At 38.3% G+C, this 19,596-nt stretch overlaps 1 protein-coding gene across 1 annotated transcript in view; it reads right to left on the reverse strand.

Moving 5' to 3' along the window:
* Positions 1-4,408: 4,408 nt before the first annotated feature.
* Positions 4,409-19,596, reverse strand: part of Vwc2l (von Willebrand factor C domain containing 2 like) — a 146,911-nt gene continuing 131,723 nt past the window's right edge. The window contains exon 4 of the mRNA XM_046462938.2: positions 4,409-6,376. Within this exon, the coding sequence (XP_046318894.1) occupies positions 6,228-6,376 (149 nt within the window). The 3' untranslated portion in view covers positions 4,409-6,227. The remainder of the gene's footprint in view (positions 6,377-19,596) is intronic.

Below are 19,596 nucleotides of genomic sequence, written 5' to 3' on the forward strand. Positions count from 1 at the left end.
AAAAATCACCAGCATCTTCAGCATAATGCCCTAAAATAAGGTCATGTGCCCCCTTCCATGCAATGCGTAGCTTCTTCTTATTGGTGGTTGTTATTAGCATCAGTGTTCTTCTAGTCATTTAAGATAGCAATGTGACAGTTTTTATTTTTGAATTCCCATTTGATCCTCCATAGAGTCCTGTTGTCCCAGCTGTTCTGTTTGAGTCTCACTCATATCAGATTAGAGTCTTATTATTTTTTCCTGAGCCTTTGTAATTACCTCTTATTAGTGTCCCCACCTCTTTCTCTCCAGACCTCAACTCATCCTTCATTCTGCTGTCAGAATTGTTTCCAAGACAGAAATGTGGCCATGCTACTCTCTGATTTGACATCAGTTAGTACAAAGTATCAATGAAAACTAAGTTCAATTTTCTTAGCATGATTTTCAAGGTCTTAACAAATGGGTTTTCTTCCCAGACACATCTCTCACGGTATGTCTCCACTCAAAATCACACCTGACTGCTTGTCACATGCGAAATAGACTATTCACCTAAGTAACAAGATCCAAATCCAGCATCATCTTACCCACATCTCCTCTGTTGCCACCAGTCCTGATAATGATAACTAGTGCATGATAGGGCCTTTTTAAACAGCAGACTCTAGTCTAAGCTATCTTATGGATGCTATTCTGTTAAACGTTGTCAACCCTCCATTATAAAAGCTGATTCTGCATCTTTCTAATTGAGTGAGTCTGAGAAAAATCACAAAACCTCTCTGGACTTCAGTGTCCCAGTCTGCAAAATGGGAACACCAGTCCCTAATTTCATGGTGACTATGAGGATGGTTGAACTAATGGATTCAAGTCATTGTCTCATGTAAAGTAGCCATTTTAGTGTCCAAAACATGGAAGGGGCTCAAGAAATGAAAGTTGAATTTTATATCCAAATTTCCTCCCTTTCCTACTCTCTCCCCATAACTACTGATTTGGAAAAATTTTTAAACTGAAACTTAATTCTGAAAGTGTAGCTTTGTGAAAGTACCCTCACTCAAAATCAGTTTGTAATGAGAGTACAGGGACTTTTTAAATTGGAATTTGGGATTCAAAGAATTAAGAGTTCAAGATTTTCAAAAGTTAAAAAGAAAGCCATGTCACTACCACCCCAGAAAAGATTTGGACTATCAAAGAAATTTTGAGTCCTTTAAATTAAATGAAAGAAAGTCTACTCAATGCATTTAATTTTTATTTTATGAAGGGTGCTGTGTCTTGTTCATCAAAAGAATAATGTGCCTTGTAAGAATGTAAGGACGATTGGGGAGAATCAGGCATTTAAACTAGGATTGTACCGCTTGAGGCTTGCTGATAGGGCATCACCCCAATTTAAGGAAAGTATGGATGAGTTTCCTGACTCAGAGAATTTTTGTCATTCAAAATGAGGGAAATATCTTTCTTTAAAAGTGGAATAGTCCCAACATAGAGCCCAACAAACCCAGGACTTTTCATTTATGGCTTTTCTGCCATGATTTCCAGTGCCCTCTCCCTGGAACCTGAGACTGAATTGAACTGTAAACAATCCTTTAACAACGGGCATAAGGAGTGGAGAATTGGATACACAGGAAATTGAAATGCAAGAAAGTCTAATCTTGTTTTAAGAAAATATTGGAAGAGTAGAACTGTGTAGTTGTGTGTTGGGGACACCATGTTGATGTTTTCTTAGTGGTCAGCTTTTTTTCTTTCTTTCTCTAACAATGCAGATGATAGCAATTTACAAAATATTGTCCAGTTTGATTCTGTATTAGGGAGTATGTTTGTCTCATGGAGAAAGAAAATAACAATTTACTCTTACTCCCGAGGAAAGCTTATGTGCAGAAGAGGTGTTATCCTCTAGGTGGTGGCCACCAGCAACAGTTCTTGCTTGGGGTTCTTCATTTCGCTTTCAAGGCAATAAGTCTCAGGGTCTAGGAGGGAGTTTAACATGGAATGAAAATAATATGCATTCTCTTTAGCATTTGCCTGTGAACACAAAAGCCCACTTAGGAACCACAAAGAAGTTTCAAATGAACCAGCAGCAAATGAATATATTAAACATATGAATATATTAAATACTAACAATGATGAGTATATTAAATACTAATGATAATCTATCATTATTGCACAAATATATAATATATATTATATATAAATATAACACAAATATGTTATATATATAAATATAACACAAATCCTAAAATAACAAAAATATCCAAGGTCACATCATACTTCGTAACTGCAATTGGCAGAGTTCAAAGCCCTACTTTGAATTTAGGAGGCAGAACAACCATATCTTGGAAAATCTAAGAAATTTGAATATGGATTCTATATTAGATCTATTACAAAATTACTAATTTTATTAGATTTAATAATGTATAATAAAGTGGTTTTACAAGAAAACTCCACTTTTTAAACAGAGATAGTTGCTGCCAGTTGCAAAGGGCTAAAAGATATGATGCTTGATACTTATTTTAAAGAAAATTTAAGGGAAAAAAGGTATTATGCAAGATTTTGATAAGTATTGAACCTGGGAAATAGGTGAATGGAGGCCCCTTATAATATTTTCTCAATTTTTGTGAAAGTTTGAAAAATTTTATAAGACATTCCGCTTTGCTACTTCCTGTCCAGTGACCTTGGGCAGAGCATTTAAAAGAAGTAATTAGAGTGTTCCTCCCTCAGAGGTGTGTTGTATGGGTTGAAGGCATCCTGTGGACTGAGAGCTTAGAGAGGCATGAACATGCAATAATGATGGATTATCGTTAGTATTTAATATATCCATGAGGTCAGGAAAGATTTTTCCTACCATTTGCTGCTGGTTCATTTGAGCCTTTTTTGTGATTCCTGAGTTGGCCTTTGTGTAATGAAAAATGAAACTGTACACAGGCAAATGCTAACGCGAATGCATAATTCTAATTGAATGCTACTCCAATGACACATGTGCTTTCAGATGATAGAAGTCACCAAGAACTAGTCATTAAATAATGGGAGTAGGGAGAAAAGAGATTCGGGAAGGAAAATATACCACAAACAATGTTCGCTGGTTAACACACTTTATATTTAACAAAATAATTTTTTAATAATATATTCTTTTACACATCAAATATTGTTGCTAGAATCCCCTTTTTACAGTTTAGTGTTTAGTTTTTTTTTTTTTCTCACTAGTTTTCAGGCACACCATTTTTCAAAGATTTTAGAAACTGAATCATTTTTAACAGGCATCGACCTACAAACAGGATGTTGATCCCTCATTCGAACATAGCTGTAGTTAAAGCCAAGAACCCAGAGAACAAAAGGCAGAGGAGAAATGGTAATACAGAGGTGACAGTGTGGCTGCAAACGAAGCCTTCAAAGGAAAAAAAAAATCAAATCAAAACAAAACAAAACAACCAGACCAGAACTATGTTGTTCAGAGTTTGGAAAGAATTTCTCAATGACCTGGGTAGAAGGAAGTTGTAAAATGATGGTTGGTTTAGGAGAAATTCTGTCACAGTATAGGTTCATCACTCTCCCTAAAGGGGAAAAAATTGTCAGTGCTACAAAGTCTTAAAGGAAGGAGCTTGCAGAGAAGCTGGAAAAGAAAAAAAAAAAAAAAGCTAGAAACCCAACAAGACTCTCTTGGTAACAGAGGCCACCGAGTAGCTGCCTCTTGCAGACCCTCTGATGAGAGTATCTTGATGGATGTTATCCTCCATTCTAGTAAATTCTTGCTGTGACTGTCCCTGTACCAAAACTTTGATGCAAAATGTCTGTACCTCAGCTTCCCAGTTACACTCTCTTTCTGTTTTCTGAAAAGGACATAGTAACTCCTTAATAATAGATAAGGTACTATGCTACATGGCCCTACTAATGATATGTTCTGAGGTTTCAGACCTTTTTCCTGTCATTTATTATGATTATTATTTCTTTCCAAGAGTGTGGATTTTTGAAGCTGGCAACAGGCAACCTCAGGGCAGAGAAAGCTCTATAATACGTCTCTGTCTAGACATGAGCTGAAGTGTGCAATGCCTTTGCTGTTGAGTGGAGGCATAAATCATGCAGAATTGTTCATGAATGATTCATGACTGTCTATATGATGTATCCATGGTGGCAACTGAAAGGCTCCAACCTTGCCGCAAATTGGTGTTCTAAGGGAAGGCGGCCGGATGCTCTTCCTCGGGATGGCACCGGGATTGCTATTTGTATCATAACACAAGAACAGTGTGCATTAAAGTGTCAGGTCCAACTTGTCGACACATTAATTTTGGAAATGACAACTCTTTCTTGATGACAGGAGATGCTTTCAGGGAGGTGAGACTGACAATTTTCAACAAAAAACCAATTGATGAGACTAAAAATATGATTGTCCTGAAGGTGGACCTATGCTGTTAGAATTGTCACTCCTTACAGAGGTGACTGACCCCCCCCCCCCAGGGCTGCTGTTTGTGCATGTCCCAAAGAACTCAAGGGCTTACCCAAGTCACACATACAACCAGAGCAGAAACCACTCCACTGATTATTCTGGACCACTGACTCTCAGCCAGTTAACATTTTGCACCCACCTCACCCCTTTGGGGCCATTAGGCAATGTCTGGAGACATTTGGTTGTCACCACTGGGGGTTGCTACTGGCACCTAGTGGACAGAAGCCAGGTATGCTGCAAAATATCCTAAATATGTATAAGACAGCCCCCACTGACAAATTGTGATCTGGCCCAAAATGTCGATATGACTAAGGATGAGACATCCTGAGCTAGAATATAGCACTCCACGGGAGCCACTGCAAAACCTAGGTTAGAGTGGGAGCAGAAAAAGAAGAACACTGGTAATGAAGACAACCTTGAAGTTTCCTCAAGAACCCTATCAGATCTGCACCAGGGTTTTTAGGACAGGCAAGTGGAATAAGTGACTAACTATGCCATGTGGCCTCAGAATTACAAATTTTGCACTTGGATCGAGGTGACATCAGATACCCTGTATGTTTTATTTATTTATGTATTTTTCTGTTACTATACTAGCAGCATTTCCAGGGCAACCTTGAGACTCTTCGAAGGTTCACTTTAATAGTTCAGTATCTAATATATACATTTTAAAAAATGTTCAACAAATGGAATTATATTGTGCAAGACTCACTCTACCCTAATCTTTAATTTAAATCAGCACTTGAGGTGGAAAAAGTGTCCTGAATCTGTATTTTAGACTTAGGGCTGAGCGGTTTTTTTTTTTTTTTTTTTTCCTGTAACATGGCAAATGTGATCCTGAACCATAAAAACTGCTCATGTGTAATTCTGGCTTTCAGGCACAGCTGAACTAGGAAGTCAGAAAGGTTCAGAAGGGTTCAGATTCACAGTGGGGCTACTCACCCTGGTTCTGGTATTTATATTGCCCAGTGACAGAGTGGGTTTACAGTGTGTTTAGTTACAAACCAAACTCAAATTCAGCATCATGAAAAAGTCTGATGACTAATGCTACCATTTTAAATACCTGTGTCTCTTTGGAGTCTTGAGTCAAGCTCCTGGTGTTCTTTACCTATTCATTTTTTGATTGGCAGTTTCAAGGTTTTGCATATGAAATATGTGGTTTGTAAGAATCAAATTAGGAGCCCCCACATAACGGACAAAATACCAGTTGCCCACCATGTCCAGCAGAGGGTCCGCTGGTGTGCGCACCCCTCTTTTCTTAGCTTACAGGGCATATTATTTACTCCAGGGGTGGGATTGGTTGGATGCTCTTGCATCTTCCTGCTCCCCCTGATGCTTCTTTAATAAACCTTTTTGACACATCTCAAAATTTTCTGTGTAGTCAAATCTGGCCCTTTAGGTTCTAATAGTGGAAAAAAAAATATTCTAAGAGAAATGGCATGGAGGATGTACAGAAGAGTGAAAAATGGAGTAAATCAGGGCCTGGTGAACTGGCAGGTCGAAGGCATCACCAGGGAAGGAGCCTGTGCAAGGCTATTTCTTTCTTTTTGTTCCAGAAATCCAGTCGTCAAGTCACCACCAAGCATTGGTAATTACAAAAGCGGTTTAGATAGCTATATACCATATATATTTTATATAGCAAGAGAAAAAGAGAGAAATTTCCTCTTAGTAAAATATTCACTTTTGTCAACCCTAAAAGGTTTTGCTGGTGACCCTGTTGTAGCTGGCAGGAGTTTGTTGGTTTGTTTTGTTTTGTGTTAAACATGTGCAGTGTAGAAGCCATAGCATTCTCTCCTAAGAACTCGTCATTGGTTGGGAATTTGTCCTACACAGTCTGCTTGCCTTGGCATTCGCGCTTTGAACATTGAGCAGGTTTCCACCAGTCCCCGTTGTGACAGTGACAGATGTTACATTCGTCCACTTTCACTTCAATGCCAGCCGGAATTATTGTAGTTCCTGCAAAGCAGTTTGGACCTGGAACACACACATGCATCGATTAGTTGATTAAATCTGGGAAACTCCCCTTCTCGCTCCCATGCCTCTGTCCCCCAAGAGCAATCCCATCCCCTAAGATATGAACAAAGGGGTCAGACTCTGCTAGCAACTTAACATCAAGGAACTTTCTATGCATCCCTTTGAAACTTTCAGCTTACTGTGTTTTGCACATCGCTCATATTTTCCATGTATATCATGCATTTAAAAAAAAAAGAGTGAGACAATGCTCAAGAATCTTACTGTCTGCTTACTGAGTATGTATGATTTTCTTAATTTAGGTTCTATGGATTAAATTTTACTTAATCTCTGGGGTTTAAAGATTGCCAAAGCATACCCTGAACACACTAGGGGAGTACTGGCATGGTCTGCGGGACTGGATGGTGCCCATGGTTGATTCTCTCCCTTCGTGGGGTGGATGTGAGAAAATAAGCTCACTCGCTCCCCAGATTCAGCACCTCCTGAGCCCAGTTCCTGGAAACCCCAGCTTGTTTCTTGATAACAATGAATAATTCATGACCAGATGATTTATTCATGTCCCCAAACAAGCTTTGTTAAAGGTTCATTTGATTTTTATAAATGGAGTTCCTTTAATCTGCTGGCTATCTTTTTTTCTTCTTCTTCTTCTTCTTCTATTTTTTTAAAAAATGACCCAAATGGTTTGAAAATCAGCAGGAATTTTATTCTATTTTTTCAGGTTCAGAAAAGCTTTACTGCAGAAGTCAACTGTTCATTTCAGGTGCATTTTAAAAAATTCACCAATCTTAGTTTTTCACTTCTTGTCTATATTTTCCCCCCTTTCCCTTATTTATTTAATCACTTTCTTGCATTTTTTTTCTTTTGGCCTTCCCAATGTAGGGATGCTAGTGTTCAATATTAGTTGATAATATTTTCTAAATTCAAATGGAATAAAAATTATTCCCCAAAATACAATGGATTAGAACAGGTGGTACAAATCACTGGTTTAAAAAAAAATTTGGTATAAGTCTTTTAAGTACACATTTGGGTAAAGAGAATCAGCACTGAGTTGTGTCTAGTATCACTGGCTACTTGCCATAGCCACTATAAGGTAGCCTGACAGCATATGTCAATAATCTTGCCCTCCTTTTACTTTCTAACCACTTGATAAGACTGTACAAGACTGTCTTTACCAGCAAATAAATGAAATCGGAGGCTATCTGTAGTTCCAGTTCATTATTGAAGGCTTGCTTTTTTAAAATTTTTTTTCTTTAGTTGAAGTTGGACACAATACCTTTATTTTATTTATTTTTATGTGGTGCTAAGGATCAAACCCAGCATCTTGCACCTGCTAGGCGAGCGCTCTTCCGTCGAGCCACAACCCCAGCCCCATGAAAGCTTGCTTTTATAAAAATAAGAACAATTAAGCTACAACATATATTTCTCAACACATAGCTGTTGCATATGTCATAGCTTTAAATGCCCATTGTTTTAGTGCTCCCAGACCTCAGCTGTGCATACACTGACTTTCCTTCACTGGATGACATGAACAGCTGAGATATGTGCCTGATCATGGAGAAATGGAGAATTGGAGAGACACATTGGGTCAACTCTTGACAATTAAACAACTGGTGAATGATCTGCCTTTACCCCCAAGGGTGTTTCTTGTTCTTATCCTATGGTAAATTCTTGGCATCCTAATTGCTAATTATTTAAGGATAACAATATTAATTCTGTAAATTTGGGGAATTAAATCATTGATAGATTGGATTGCCTTTGAGACGACACCTCTTTGGGAAAATTCAACACCAAACCATGCATGTGTTTTGAACTCAGAACTGAGAGAATATTCAGAGAACTTGGCAGAGTCTTTTCCAGAATGCAGCTGGTTCTCCCATGCCTGATGTTGACAGACTTCTCTCAGCCCACCATTTCTAGGCCAGACCTGGTCTTCCCAAAGTCAAGGTAGCTTTGGAAATGGAACTAGGTATGGCTCCAACCTGTTTGAACCAGTCAGCCTGGAGGATGCATGGACCCCCCTCTCCACCATCCTTTCCAACCAAAACTTTCACCCTAATTGTACACTCTTAACTTTTCCAAATGGGGAAAGCAAACCATGTTATTCTTAATAGTAGTTTTAAAATATAGAAGTCCCTGAATATTACCCAGCAAGAGTTTTCATAGTTTCTTTAGATGATTTGGAAATTGATAGAAGAATCTTAACTTTGTACGTGTGTGCGCGCGCACGTATCCATATGCACGTTTGTATACTGCTGGTGCACAGGAGGCTGCATAGTCTCAAGGGTACAATAAGAGGGAAAGGGTGAGAGGAATTTGTAAAAAGAAGTTTCTTTCAAGTCACTGTGCACATCTTGATGGGATACTGTACTGGAGTTCTGGTGTTCGCCCCTTCTGCACATGTTGGTGCTATGCTATGACCAGTATGTATTGAATTAACCTCTATACATCATTTCTTAAGAGCCATTGGAATTTGTTGCACTTTAAGCCCAAGAAATATTAATTGTTTTGATGGATATAAGAAAGAAAGATGGATGTAAGAAAGAAAGATGCTTCTCATGTGCCAAAACTGACCAAAGGCACTGCCTATAATTAATATGATAAGCTCTCTACTGTCAATCTGATGACTAGAGGTATTTTACAGAATGCTTGCTTGATCTTATTAACTTTAGTACTACAGTGATTTTATTGGTGCCTTTCTGAGAATCTCAGGTATAACTACAGCAAATCTCCAGTTTGCTGTTAATAGTCTTATCCACTTACAAGTAATTTAGATAATTGTCAAGCAGAATGGTGGCACTGTTTAAAAAGTGTTCATGTATTAGGACTTTCTCCTTAATAGTGTGACAGAAAATGCTAATTTGCTTTGAGCTTTTGAGTGTTCTACATGAGTTCCTTACCTAGGAAATATTTCTTTACGTCTCTCGAAAGTCCTCCTTTTATTTGGGGGCTGCTCTCCTTTTGCCATGGTCTATGTGAAGGGATAAGTTGCTTTGAAGAGTGAACTCAATGGCAAAGCAACATATTTTAATGCAGACCACTTGGAGAAGCTCCAGGGGGGAAGCAATGAAAATGATTAAACTGAAGCCTAGCAAATAGGACCTCCGAGGAAAGGTTAAAGGGATTGGAATTATTTAATCTAGAAAGAGAAGACAGAGGAATAACTCAATAACTCTCAGGGAATGAAGGCTTGTTACATGAAGAATGGTGACTAAATGTGTACTCTTTTTTTTCTGGGGCATAAAATAAGAAGAAATGGAGATCCACTGATTCTCAATGAATTGAAAACACACACACACACACACACACACACACACACACACACACTAATTCCTCAGATATCTGAAAGTTGAATGTGGTGATTCCCAACAATGTGGTGAGATCTTCCTTAGAGAGCTTTAAGAATGGAAGAGAGGCCTGGATGTACAGTTTAGTGTACAGCAAGTGTTTGGCATGAGTGAGGTACTGGGTTCAATCCTCAGTACCCAAAACAACAAACAGAACAAAACCATGCAGGAGGTCTATCTGTCTAGTATGGTCTATATTGTCAGCAACTTGAAGGGAGAAACTGAATATCTGTTAGTTCTTATGGTCCAGGACTAATGCTGCGTCTAGCAAATATTAAGCCCTCAGTATGGCTTGTTCAACTGAGTGAAACAGAATGACCTGCCTAGTTACGCATTGGAAACAAATTTATTTTCTGAACCTATAGATCAGACCCTATCTATTCATTAGTTCAGTCTTAGTAACATAGGTATAGAAATATTGATAATCAATGCAAATGCATGGTGATAATTTCTTTAACACTGACTTCATGCTAGGAATTTGTCTCATTTAATATTTACAAAAAAATCATAGAAGGAAGGAACACACTCTTACCTCAGGATAAGAGCCAGGAGGTAGCTTCAATGGGATATGGATTTGAATCTCCGTGACTCATAGGAGGCTTCTAGTTGCCCAGAAAAAGCTTTTGGGAATTCATTGCTGTGTTGCTTTTCACAGATCCTGAGCTTCTAGTCAAAATTAAGAAGTCCAATTCATTTTAGTACTAGGATGCAAACTGAGCTAAGATTGGGATGTGGTTAGAAAGCAGTGAGACTGTTTTATCTATTGAATTGTATGCATTTACTAGTTATATAATGTGTATTCATATGGTCTCCAGGAAACATATTTTAAAACAAACAAAAATTCCCCATGGAGAAGATGCTGTGTGCAGTGAGGTATTCCTTAAGGCAGAGTGAAATTCCCACTGGTACTGGGTACAGACTGTTGTGGTTTAGATATGAGGTATCCCCAAAAAGGTTACTGTGTGAAAAAATGCAAGAAGAGTCAGAGGTGAAATGATTAGATGATGGAGGTTGTAACCCAGTCAGTGGATTAATCCACTGATAGAAATGAACTGGATGATAACCATAGGTAGGTAGTATGTAGCTGGAGGAGATAGATCACTGAGGGCATGCCTTTGAAGTTTTTATGTTGTCCCTGGAGAGCAGAGTTCTGTTTCCTGATTGCCATGTCCTGAGCTACTTTCCTCTGCCCCACCTTCCGTCATGATGTTCTGCCTCACTTGGGCCCAGAGCTATGGAGTCATCCATCTATGGACTGAGACGTCTGAAATCATGAACCCTAAGTAGACTTCAGCTCCTCTAATTGTTCTTGTAAGATCTATTGGTCACAGTGATGAAAAAGCTGACCAAAACACAGACTGACCAAGAACCATAATGAAAGTGGCCTATAAGTTGGGAAACCTGGTTCAAGTCCTGGTTCTTCCAGTTGATTATATATGTGACTTTAGTCAAATGCTTTGTAACTCAAATACAAAAGGTGACCTGGATTGTCTGGTTTGTAGAGAGGATTAAAGTTGGAAATGCAATTTTTCCCCCCTTGGGAGTTGAAGATAGTAGAAAAGAGGGGAAAATGGGAATACTTCTACCCAATAATATTTTTCTTGTGAAACAACGATTTCCCTACTATTTTGTACTCTTCTGAGCATTTAGTTTGCATATCTGATATAAAAACTGTTTGTAATTTTTTTCCACGTTAGAAATCAACCCAAGAAATTGTACAAGGAAGAGCAACATCTGAAGTCTACAAAAGCAGAGCTGCACTGGCGAGGTGGCCGTGGGAAGCCCGTGCTCAGTCCAAAAGCAGCCTGGCTTTTCATCTTCCCACCTGAGCTTCCCCAGCCACCATGGGGCACCTGCACAGAGTATCCAGTGATCAGAAGAAAAGCATTTGGAATATTTTCTCCAGCTTTAATAACCCAGGGATTTTAAAAAAGAAAACTGCAGAAAATAGAAGGGTCTCTTCATATTTTTGTTTCTAAGAACTAAACAGATTCATGTAGCGACTGAAACAATATCTTTTTTCTCCATAAGCCCCCAAATTTTCCTTATAAAAGGGTGCATAGAAAGTATTGGAAAAGGAAGTCAATAGCCATTCTGATCACGCCTCCTACAGATCTATATTTGTGCGCTTGTTTTTTTTAATAGATTTTATTCTTTATTGGTGTATTATAATTATACAGAACGGTGGGATTCCTCATGCCATCTTTGTATATGCATATAATATAATCAATCTCATATTCAAGTACTTTCCCTTTCCTTTCTCTACTCCCTCCCCCTGTCTACTTGCTCTACTGATCTCTCTATTATTATTATTATTATTATTATTATTATTATCATCATCATTAGGCATTATCATTATATATGAGATATATATATGTATATACATACATATACAGGGATTCATTGTGGTATATTTGTACATGGATATAGAATAGCTTTTTTGGAAGGGGATACAACAGGGATTGAACTCAGGGGCACTCGACCACTGAGCCACATCCCCATTTTGCATTGTGTTTAGAGACAGTGTCTCATTAATTGCTTAGTGCCTTGCTGCTGCTGAAGCTGGCTTTGAACTCATGATCCTCCTGTTTCAGTCCTGAGACACTGGGATTACAGGTGTGTGTCACTGTGCTCAGCTGCAAAAGTTTGTTTTGATGTTAAACATTATTGGATCATATTTAAGGAATAAATAAATAACCTGGGATAAGTGTTGTGAAGGAGCGGATCATGGAGCCACGGGTGGTAACAGAATCTGCCTCAGTTCCGTGTGTATGTTGTGTTGTATGGGGATGCTGAGTGAGGTGGAGGTTGAATGTGACCACCCACGAAGGAAATAGAATAAGCTAGTGGGATTGTAGTGGTGGGCAAGTAAGAGGTCAGTGAACTTCCTAGAAAAGCAAATTGGGGTATTGGTGTGCTGGGCCTGAACCTCACGTTGACTTGAAAGAGGAAATTGCTAAATATTCAGGAATTTTGTAATTACCATTATTTTGTTGGCTTGATTGGCCACAGGTAGGTATATTAAGATTACCTAAATCAGAAAAAGGTACAAAAATCAGCATTTAAAACTGTTCCTCACTCCCTGTCCCCAAAATTATAAATATTTGAGAGCATAACACTTGGTAAGAGCTCAAGATCCAGGGCCTTATTGACCATGTGAAAGATTTGGGTCTTTATTTTAAAGCAATGGGAAGCCATTGAAGTATTTTTTGTAGGGGTGTGTGTGTGTGTGTGTGTGCGTGTGTGTGTGTGTGTGTATTAACATGAGGTAAAGACACTGATTCAGTAAATTGCACCAATGTCACTATATGATTGGCCCGTAGAACACCTATGGATGAAATAGAGAGGCCTTGCCTTGTCCTAGATATAGGACTTGTGAGATTGCAGGCAAAGACTAGAAGTATGATGGTCACTAAAACATTCTTTTCTCCTTTGCTTTGAGGCATTACACTATCTGCTAAAATGCTGGGGTAATGTTAAATTAGTGTTAGCAATTAACACATTGACTTGAATTAATTGGTCAGATTATGCCTTATAGAAAACAAAGTGCTAAGGGAAAAGGCCCCAGGAAATGTGTGATTTGATGTGAAGAAGGCAAAGGGCTGGAGGGCAGGCAGAGGTAACCTCTAGGAAGACAATTTAGTTGGGATCCCATAGTGAACCAGAATGGTGTCCATGTGATTGAGATACTAGGCTGTTGGGAATAGAGGAGGAATCCATTAGTCAAACATGAACAAAAAAGTACTTACTGAAGGAAATTGCATCCAGACTAGCCAAGAGAACCAAGTTGGCAGTAACACAAAGAAAGCAAGGGCCAAAATCATGCCACAGGGTGGGCCCAGTGAAGACTCCCCTTGGGCACAGATATAGCTGCTGGCCCCACCAGTATCACCAGAGCAGGCCTCTGGATGCTGCTGTTGGAACCACTGGCACTAATGCCTGTCAGACAGGCCCTGCCTTGTGGCTTGGGTCTGTGCTTCTAGAAATCACTAGATTATAATTCAAAGTCCACTGCAGGTATGACTGGCAGACAAAGCCTTGTCAAGTGCCTGCTCCTTAGGAGCAAGGAAAGCTGGAACATGAATTCCTGGCATTGGTAGATTTTCTAGGGGCTTGGGTAGGCTTTCTTCATAGGAAATTTCCTCAATCATAGAGAATTTTCCAAATCATAAAGAAGGTAATTGTTCACTTCTGGTGCTAAGAGAACAGGAAGAGGAATCAATGAGGGCAAACTTCTGAGTGCTATTATTTACTCCACATGTCAGTCATAATCCTATATTCTCCTATTCCTGACTGTACTGTTCTCTCTTGTTGGAAGCTCAGATGAAATCCAGACCCAGGGGACAGCACTCAATTCAGATAATGCTTTTAAAATTCTTCTAAAGAGCTTTTTATGCATGACCTTATTTTATCCTCACATGAGCTTTTATTTTCTTTGTTTTACAGGTGGGACGAGACATAAAAATGTCAAATGACTTTTGCAAAGTCACATAGTTAATCAGAAATTGAGCTAGGATACAGCTTTTTTTTTTCCATGCTTCATTTCAGAAGACAATCTTTCTATGCATACGAGCTGATTTTCCAATTTTTCCAAGATTTGATAACACCTGGGATGATATGGTAATGGGAGAAGGAAACAACTAGTGTGTTTAAATTACTGGTGTGTGTGTGTGTGTGTGTGTGTGTATGTGTGTATGTGTACATGTATGTGTGTGTATGCATGCACATGCATGTATGTATGTACAGGTAAAAGGGTGAATAGGTGGAACGAATAGATATATGAAAAGTCTGGCTGCAAAATTCCCTTATAGGTCAGGGAAATGGCCCTTCAAACAGCTGCATGCAACCTTTTCTCAGTACTTGGAAAACAAAATTTGCTCCCAGAAAGCACATCTGGCTAAGAAGGCAGTGTGGTTCCAGCAGTCAATGGGGAAAGCAGCCAGATTGGCACAGAGATTCCTCAGGAGGAGATGGCTTGTCCATGTTGCTTCTCTATGCAGGTGCTCTTTAAAGTTGGGCTTTTAACTTCCCAGAGACTAGAAAAACCAGGCTGGTCATGACTACTTTATGGGTGCTTTATGATTATAAACTAGTATGGTGTCCCTGAAAACCCTTCTCTGACAACAACTTCATATTGCTTAATAGTCCACTTTGGAGAATTGCAATCTCTGGCCTTGATTTGAAAATGTATTATTGACACTTGGTGTCTTTTAAAAATTAGTTGTAAATGATCTTCCTGCTGCATAAATGAGGCGGATTCCTATTGTGTAAAGCCATAAACATCCTATATTTATTTGGCAGAGCATCTAAATCATTGTTTCAGCAAATAGTAGGCTTGTAGGCTTCAGTTGGTGATTGAATTGGATTGGGCTCTGCCTTTCCTCTTAGCTGATTTTAATTCTCTGCTTCATGAAGTCTGATATATGTTATTGTGCTAAAGAAAAGCAAATAAGCTTTCTGATCAGGTACACCCATTTTCAATTATTAAAATATTGGAAAAATCTGTCTATAAAAAACTTGTAATTATAGTTTATTGCACTTAAAATTGGGCCAAATGCCTGAAGCCTTTCTAAGTGAGGTGTTCTGATGGACTTCTTCATCCTGGACAGAGAGTAGCCATGAGATCCCCATTAACAATTGGAGCCATCAGACCAGGAATGGAGTATCTCTCTGTTTTTAGTCACTCACCTCTACATTACTTGTGAATCCTTTTTATTAAACCTAAAACCAAAAAGCATCCTCAGATGGAAGTGGCAAGATTCAGGAAGCACTCTTTTCTCTGATGTTGCCCTAAAGGTGACTGTTAATCATTTTATTTGAAAATTCAATATTGCCCAACTCCCACACAAATTTCAGTCTGAGAGCTCCAGAGAGTTTTCTGGCCCTTAAGTATGTAAGATTTATAGCTTGGTGTTCCAATTAAGTAAAATGCAAGGGCTGGAGCCGAGAGAGGAAGGACAGTCAGGCTACACAATAGAGATAAAGGCTGGTTGCTCTTTTTCTAATTTCAGGCAAATCAGCAGGCTTTGAGTACCAATGAAGTTCAGATTCAGCATTAGCTGGTTGCCTATGTCCAGTCTCACCTTCAAAAGCTGGTCAGAAAATGGCTGGGTTTGCCATCTGGTTAGTTTTGGTTTTGAATAATAGAATAATCTTAGTCAAAATTTCCATAGGGAAACAAGACTACTCTATGTTGTAGGAGTTTTGAATGTTTTCCACATAACTGTCATATTTCTTCTCAGCAATTCAGACCCATTTCAGAGCTGAGGATGCAGAAGTTCAGAGAGAGAGAGAAGATAAGGAAAAAGAGATTAGGACCCTGGAGCCATACTATCCACACCACAATCCTGCTCCTGCCACTTGCTAGCTGTATGAACTCAATGTCTTCAGTCATGAAGTGGGAATATTAGTAAAACAATTAAATAAACTACTTTATGAGAGTTTTAATGTGCAAATGAATTAACATGTAAAGTACTTAAAACAGTGCATGTCACTTAATAAATGTTAGTGTGTTAGTTTTTGCTATTTATCATTCCAATTATTCTTATTACCAGAGTTATAATCTGTAGGACTTTGGATAGGTTATGGGTCTAGGTCCTTTGATTTCTAGTCTAATGTTTCTTTTCTTTCTTTTTTTTTTATTTTAAAACATGAATGAGGAAGTTTATCTTATTTATGTTAATTAATTTTTTTTTTTTTGCAAAGCAAGTGGCCATATGGTGATAAAGTCATTGTGGGTTTCCCCCAGGCCTGCTTACTGTTTTGATGAAGAGAACCGGTGACCAGTGCATGGCTGCACCATTTGTTGACCAAGAAGGGGTTCATTAGGAGAATGATTTAAAATGGATTTCCAAGATTGATAATGGTAAATGCTTTTATTTATGGAAGAAAAGGGACCATATATGGTAGGGGGAAACCTAGTTAAAGACTAAAAAAGAGATTGCCACCCAACACCGTTGAAGAGTAGTCAAAGACACATAGATCTAAGAGTAAATGCTCACCAGTAGCAGAAATATTGAACAAATGATAGTACCCCATGCATTCTTCTGCTGTCATTAAAATGAATAAATTACAACCTCTAGTTGACTTGCTGGTATTTTTGTGAGATATTATTGAATAAGAAAGCAATTATTCAGAGAATAGTGTATAATGTAATCCTAGTTTAATAAAGCAAATGTAGATAAACAAAGTTCTGTATATATGTTTGCACAGGATTAGATGAGAAAGGAAGAAAAATAAGGCACAAATACATTGTTGTTGGCACAGATCATATTGGTAAGAAGAGTTGTTGCTGATGAGGGAGAATATGAAGAGGATAAAGAGGCAGGAGAACAACCAAGTTTTTAAAAAACTTCACTAAAGTAAGGCTCCATGGCATATTTATATTTGGTCCCATGCATAAAAATAAAGATATAAATGCTGGTATATGTATATGTTTTATACATTGATGTTCCTTTTTTTCTTAAAATTTGTGATTAAATTGATAACACATCTGGTGCATCTTTGAACTGAGGATTTGTGGTGAAGATGGGTGCAGTAATGGAAAGAACCTTCAGAGCCCTCAGATTCTAATATTCTTCACTTTAAACTCACGGGGCTGCCCTGTCCATTGCAGTAGACACTAGGCTTTGTGTGGCTATAGAGCATTTGCAATGGGGCTAATCCAAGGTACAATCTGCTGCAAGTCTCAAAAATAGAGATTTCAAAGACCTTGGACATAAGAGAAAAAGAACTTAAAATAATTCAGATAAAATAATTCATTACCTTTTTATATAGATGACATGTTGAAAGCAAATATTTTGAATCTACTGGGTTAACTAAAATTAATTTGTTGCCTTCTTAGTGTGGCTACTAGAAAATGTAAAGTACACATGCGGCTCCCATGATATATTTATAAACAGTAGTGGCCTAGAAAAATAATGAAAGGAAGAGAGAACAGGTGGCCAAGAGGAGATTAATTTTTACATAATTTGGCAAGAGGAAATGTTGTGCATCATGAAGAAGTGCCTGTGTTTAGGACAGGGGCTTGTCGAAGTTCAAGCCATTGATCCACCATAACTGCATCATTTGGGTGTCTTTGAAATGCAAACTCTCCACCCCCACCAGGCCATATTGAATCAGAGAGCCAGGGTTTGGGACTCCCAAAATTGGTGTGACATTCTGATGCAGGTGATTTGGATGCAGGCTAAACCAGAAGGTCACTGCTTTAGGATAAGGCAAAGCTTTGATAAAACATTGGGAACCAAGATGATAAGATAGTTAGTGTCAGCTCTGGAAGAAGCTTATCCAAAAGCAGTGAATTCAGCATGCTACAGGAACACAGGCTTTTAGCAAGGGTCATTTCTGAGGAGAAATTCGGAGCAAGTAAATGGTGGTTAAATGGTTCAATTACTTTCAAGTTGCAGCATCAGCCTCTGAGCTGTCATTATTGTGTTTCTTCAATAAGTGTGATTTTTACCCACATGACAGCTTGAGAATCAAGGAGTCATGTGTGAGACATGGCATTTGGAACTGACCGTTTTGGGTACTTTAATGACCTATCTTTCCAAAAAACAAGTCAGTTATCACTGGAAAGAAAATAGTATATATTTATCTTTGGGTTTGAAACAGTTTAGAAAAGATTATGTTACTCAGCATTACCTAACTTTCACATTAAAAAAAAAACTTTTTAAAGCAATCAATCTTCTACTTCTCAGAATTACTTTAGCATCATCTTGAGAACTGTCTATTTCATTGATGAAAAAATTGCAAATTTATTTTCATTTCCCTAAAATACTATGCTAGAGTGAATGCACTAGAATGAAAGTTATGTCCTCACTGGGGAGAGCAGGCATGGAACGTGAGTTTCTCTGGTCAAAAAAATGGGTATGTGTTTGTGCATGTGTGTGTGCACACACACACACACACACACACACTGTACTTCATAATGGAGATGAAACAAAACTTTTCATTATGTGCAAAGATACAAAATGTTTTACAACTAAAGAGAAAAAATGATCCATAGGTTATTTCATTTTTGGAAAATATGCCCAAAGATGCCCTGCTGATGTTTCCATGGTTTGTACAGTAATGCATTATTAGACGTGTATTAGGTAAAGTAAGAAAGTGACATTTTCTTTCATGTATAACTAACAATGCCTGTAGAGACCTCATAACTGTGAGACAGAAATGATGACAAGATTAGTATAAATAGAGTTCATGAGCTGTATCTCGTTAACTTAGTTTTTGAATAACAAACTCATCATTTAAAATTCAACCAAAAAATACTAACTACCCACCAGAACCAACCATTGTTTGAGGCAGTGGAAATATAATGTTGAGACAAAAGGACTTTCTGTGCAAATATGCAGATATTCAAAATTGAATAACAATGCACTGAAATTTATGAAAAATGAAATAAGGAGTGCAATGCTAAAGGGAATTCATCTAGAAATCAGAGATGGGTGTCTCAGGGAAGTGCTATGTGATGGTAGGAGGAAGCCAGGGAAGTGAGAGGTGTCAGCAAAAGGACATGTGTGGACAGCCCTTGTATGCAACCAAAGTGTAGGGAATGGGAGATCATTTATGACACTGCAGTGTGGAGCCAGAGGGAGGGGGCAAAGGTCAAGTTCTTAATGTTTTTAAAAACTATAATTGGGGTTTTGGGATTGCATCAAAATGGCAACTGAACCATTGCATGAAGGGACTTAGATTTTCAAATTAGTGAAATATTACATTAGCCTCAATGTAGATAATGCATTTAAGCAGAGGCAAGGGTTGTCTCGCTGAAGGTAGACCAACTGAATCAATTCTTGCATTATTCTAGGTAATTACAATGGTGGGCTAGACAAGGGTGGTAGCCATGAGAAACAGAAAGTGGATATGAACTACGTTTAGGAG

The sequence above is a fragment of the Marmota monax genome, unplaced genomic scaffold (genome assembly GCF_021218885.2).
Source record: "Marmota monax isolate L192 unplaced genomic scaffold, Marmota_monax_Labrador192_F-V1.1 WCK01_AAM20220418_F8-fsc00136, whole genome shotgun sequence".
Taxonomy (NCBI): domain Eukaryota; kingdom Metazoa; phylum Chordata; class Mammalia; order Rodentia; family Sciuridae; genus Marmota; species Marmota monax.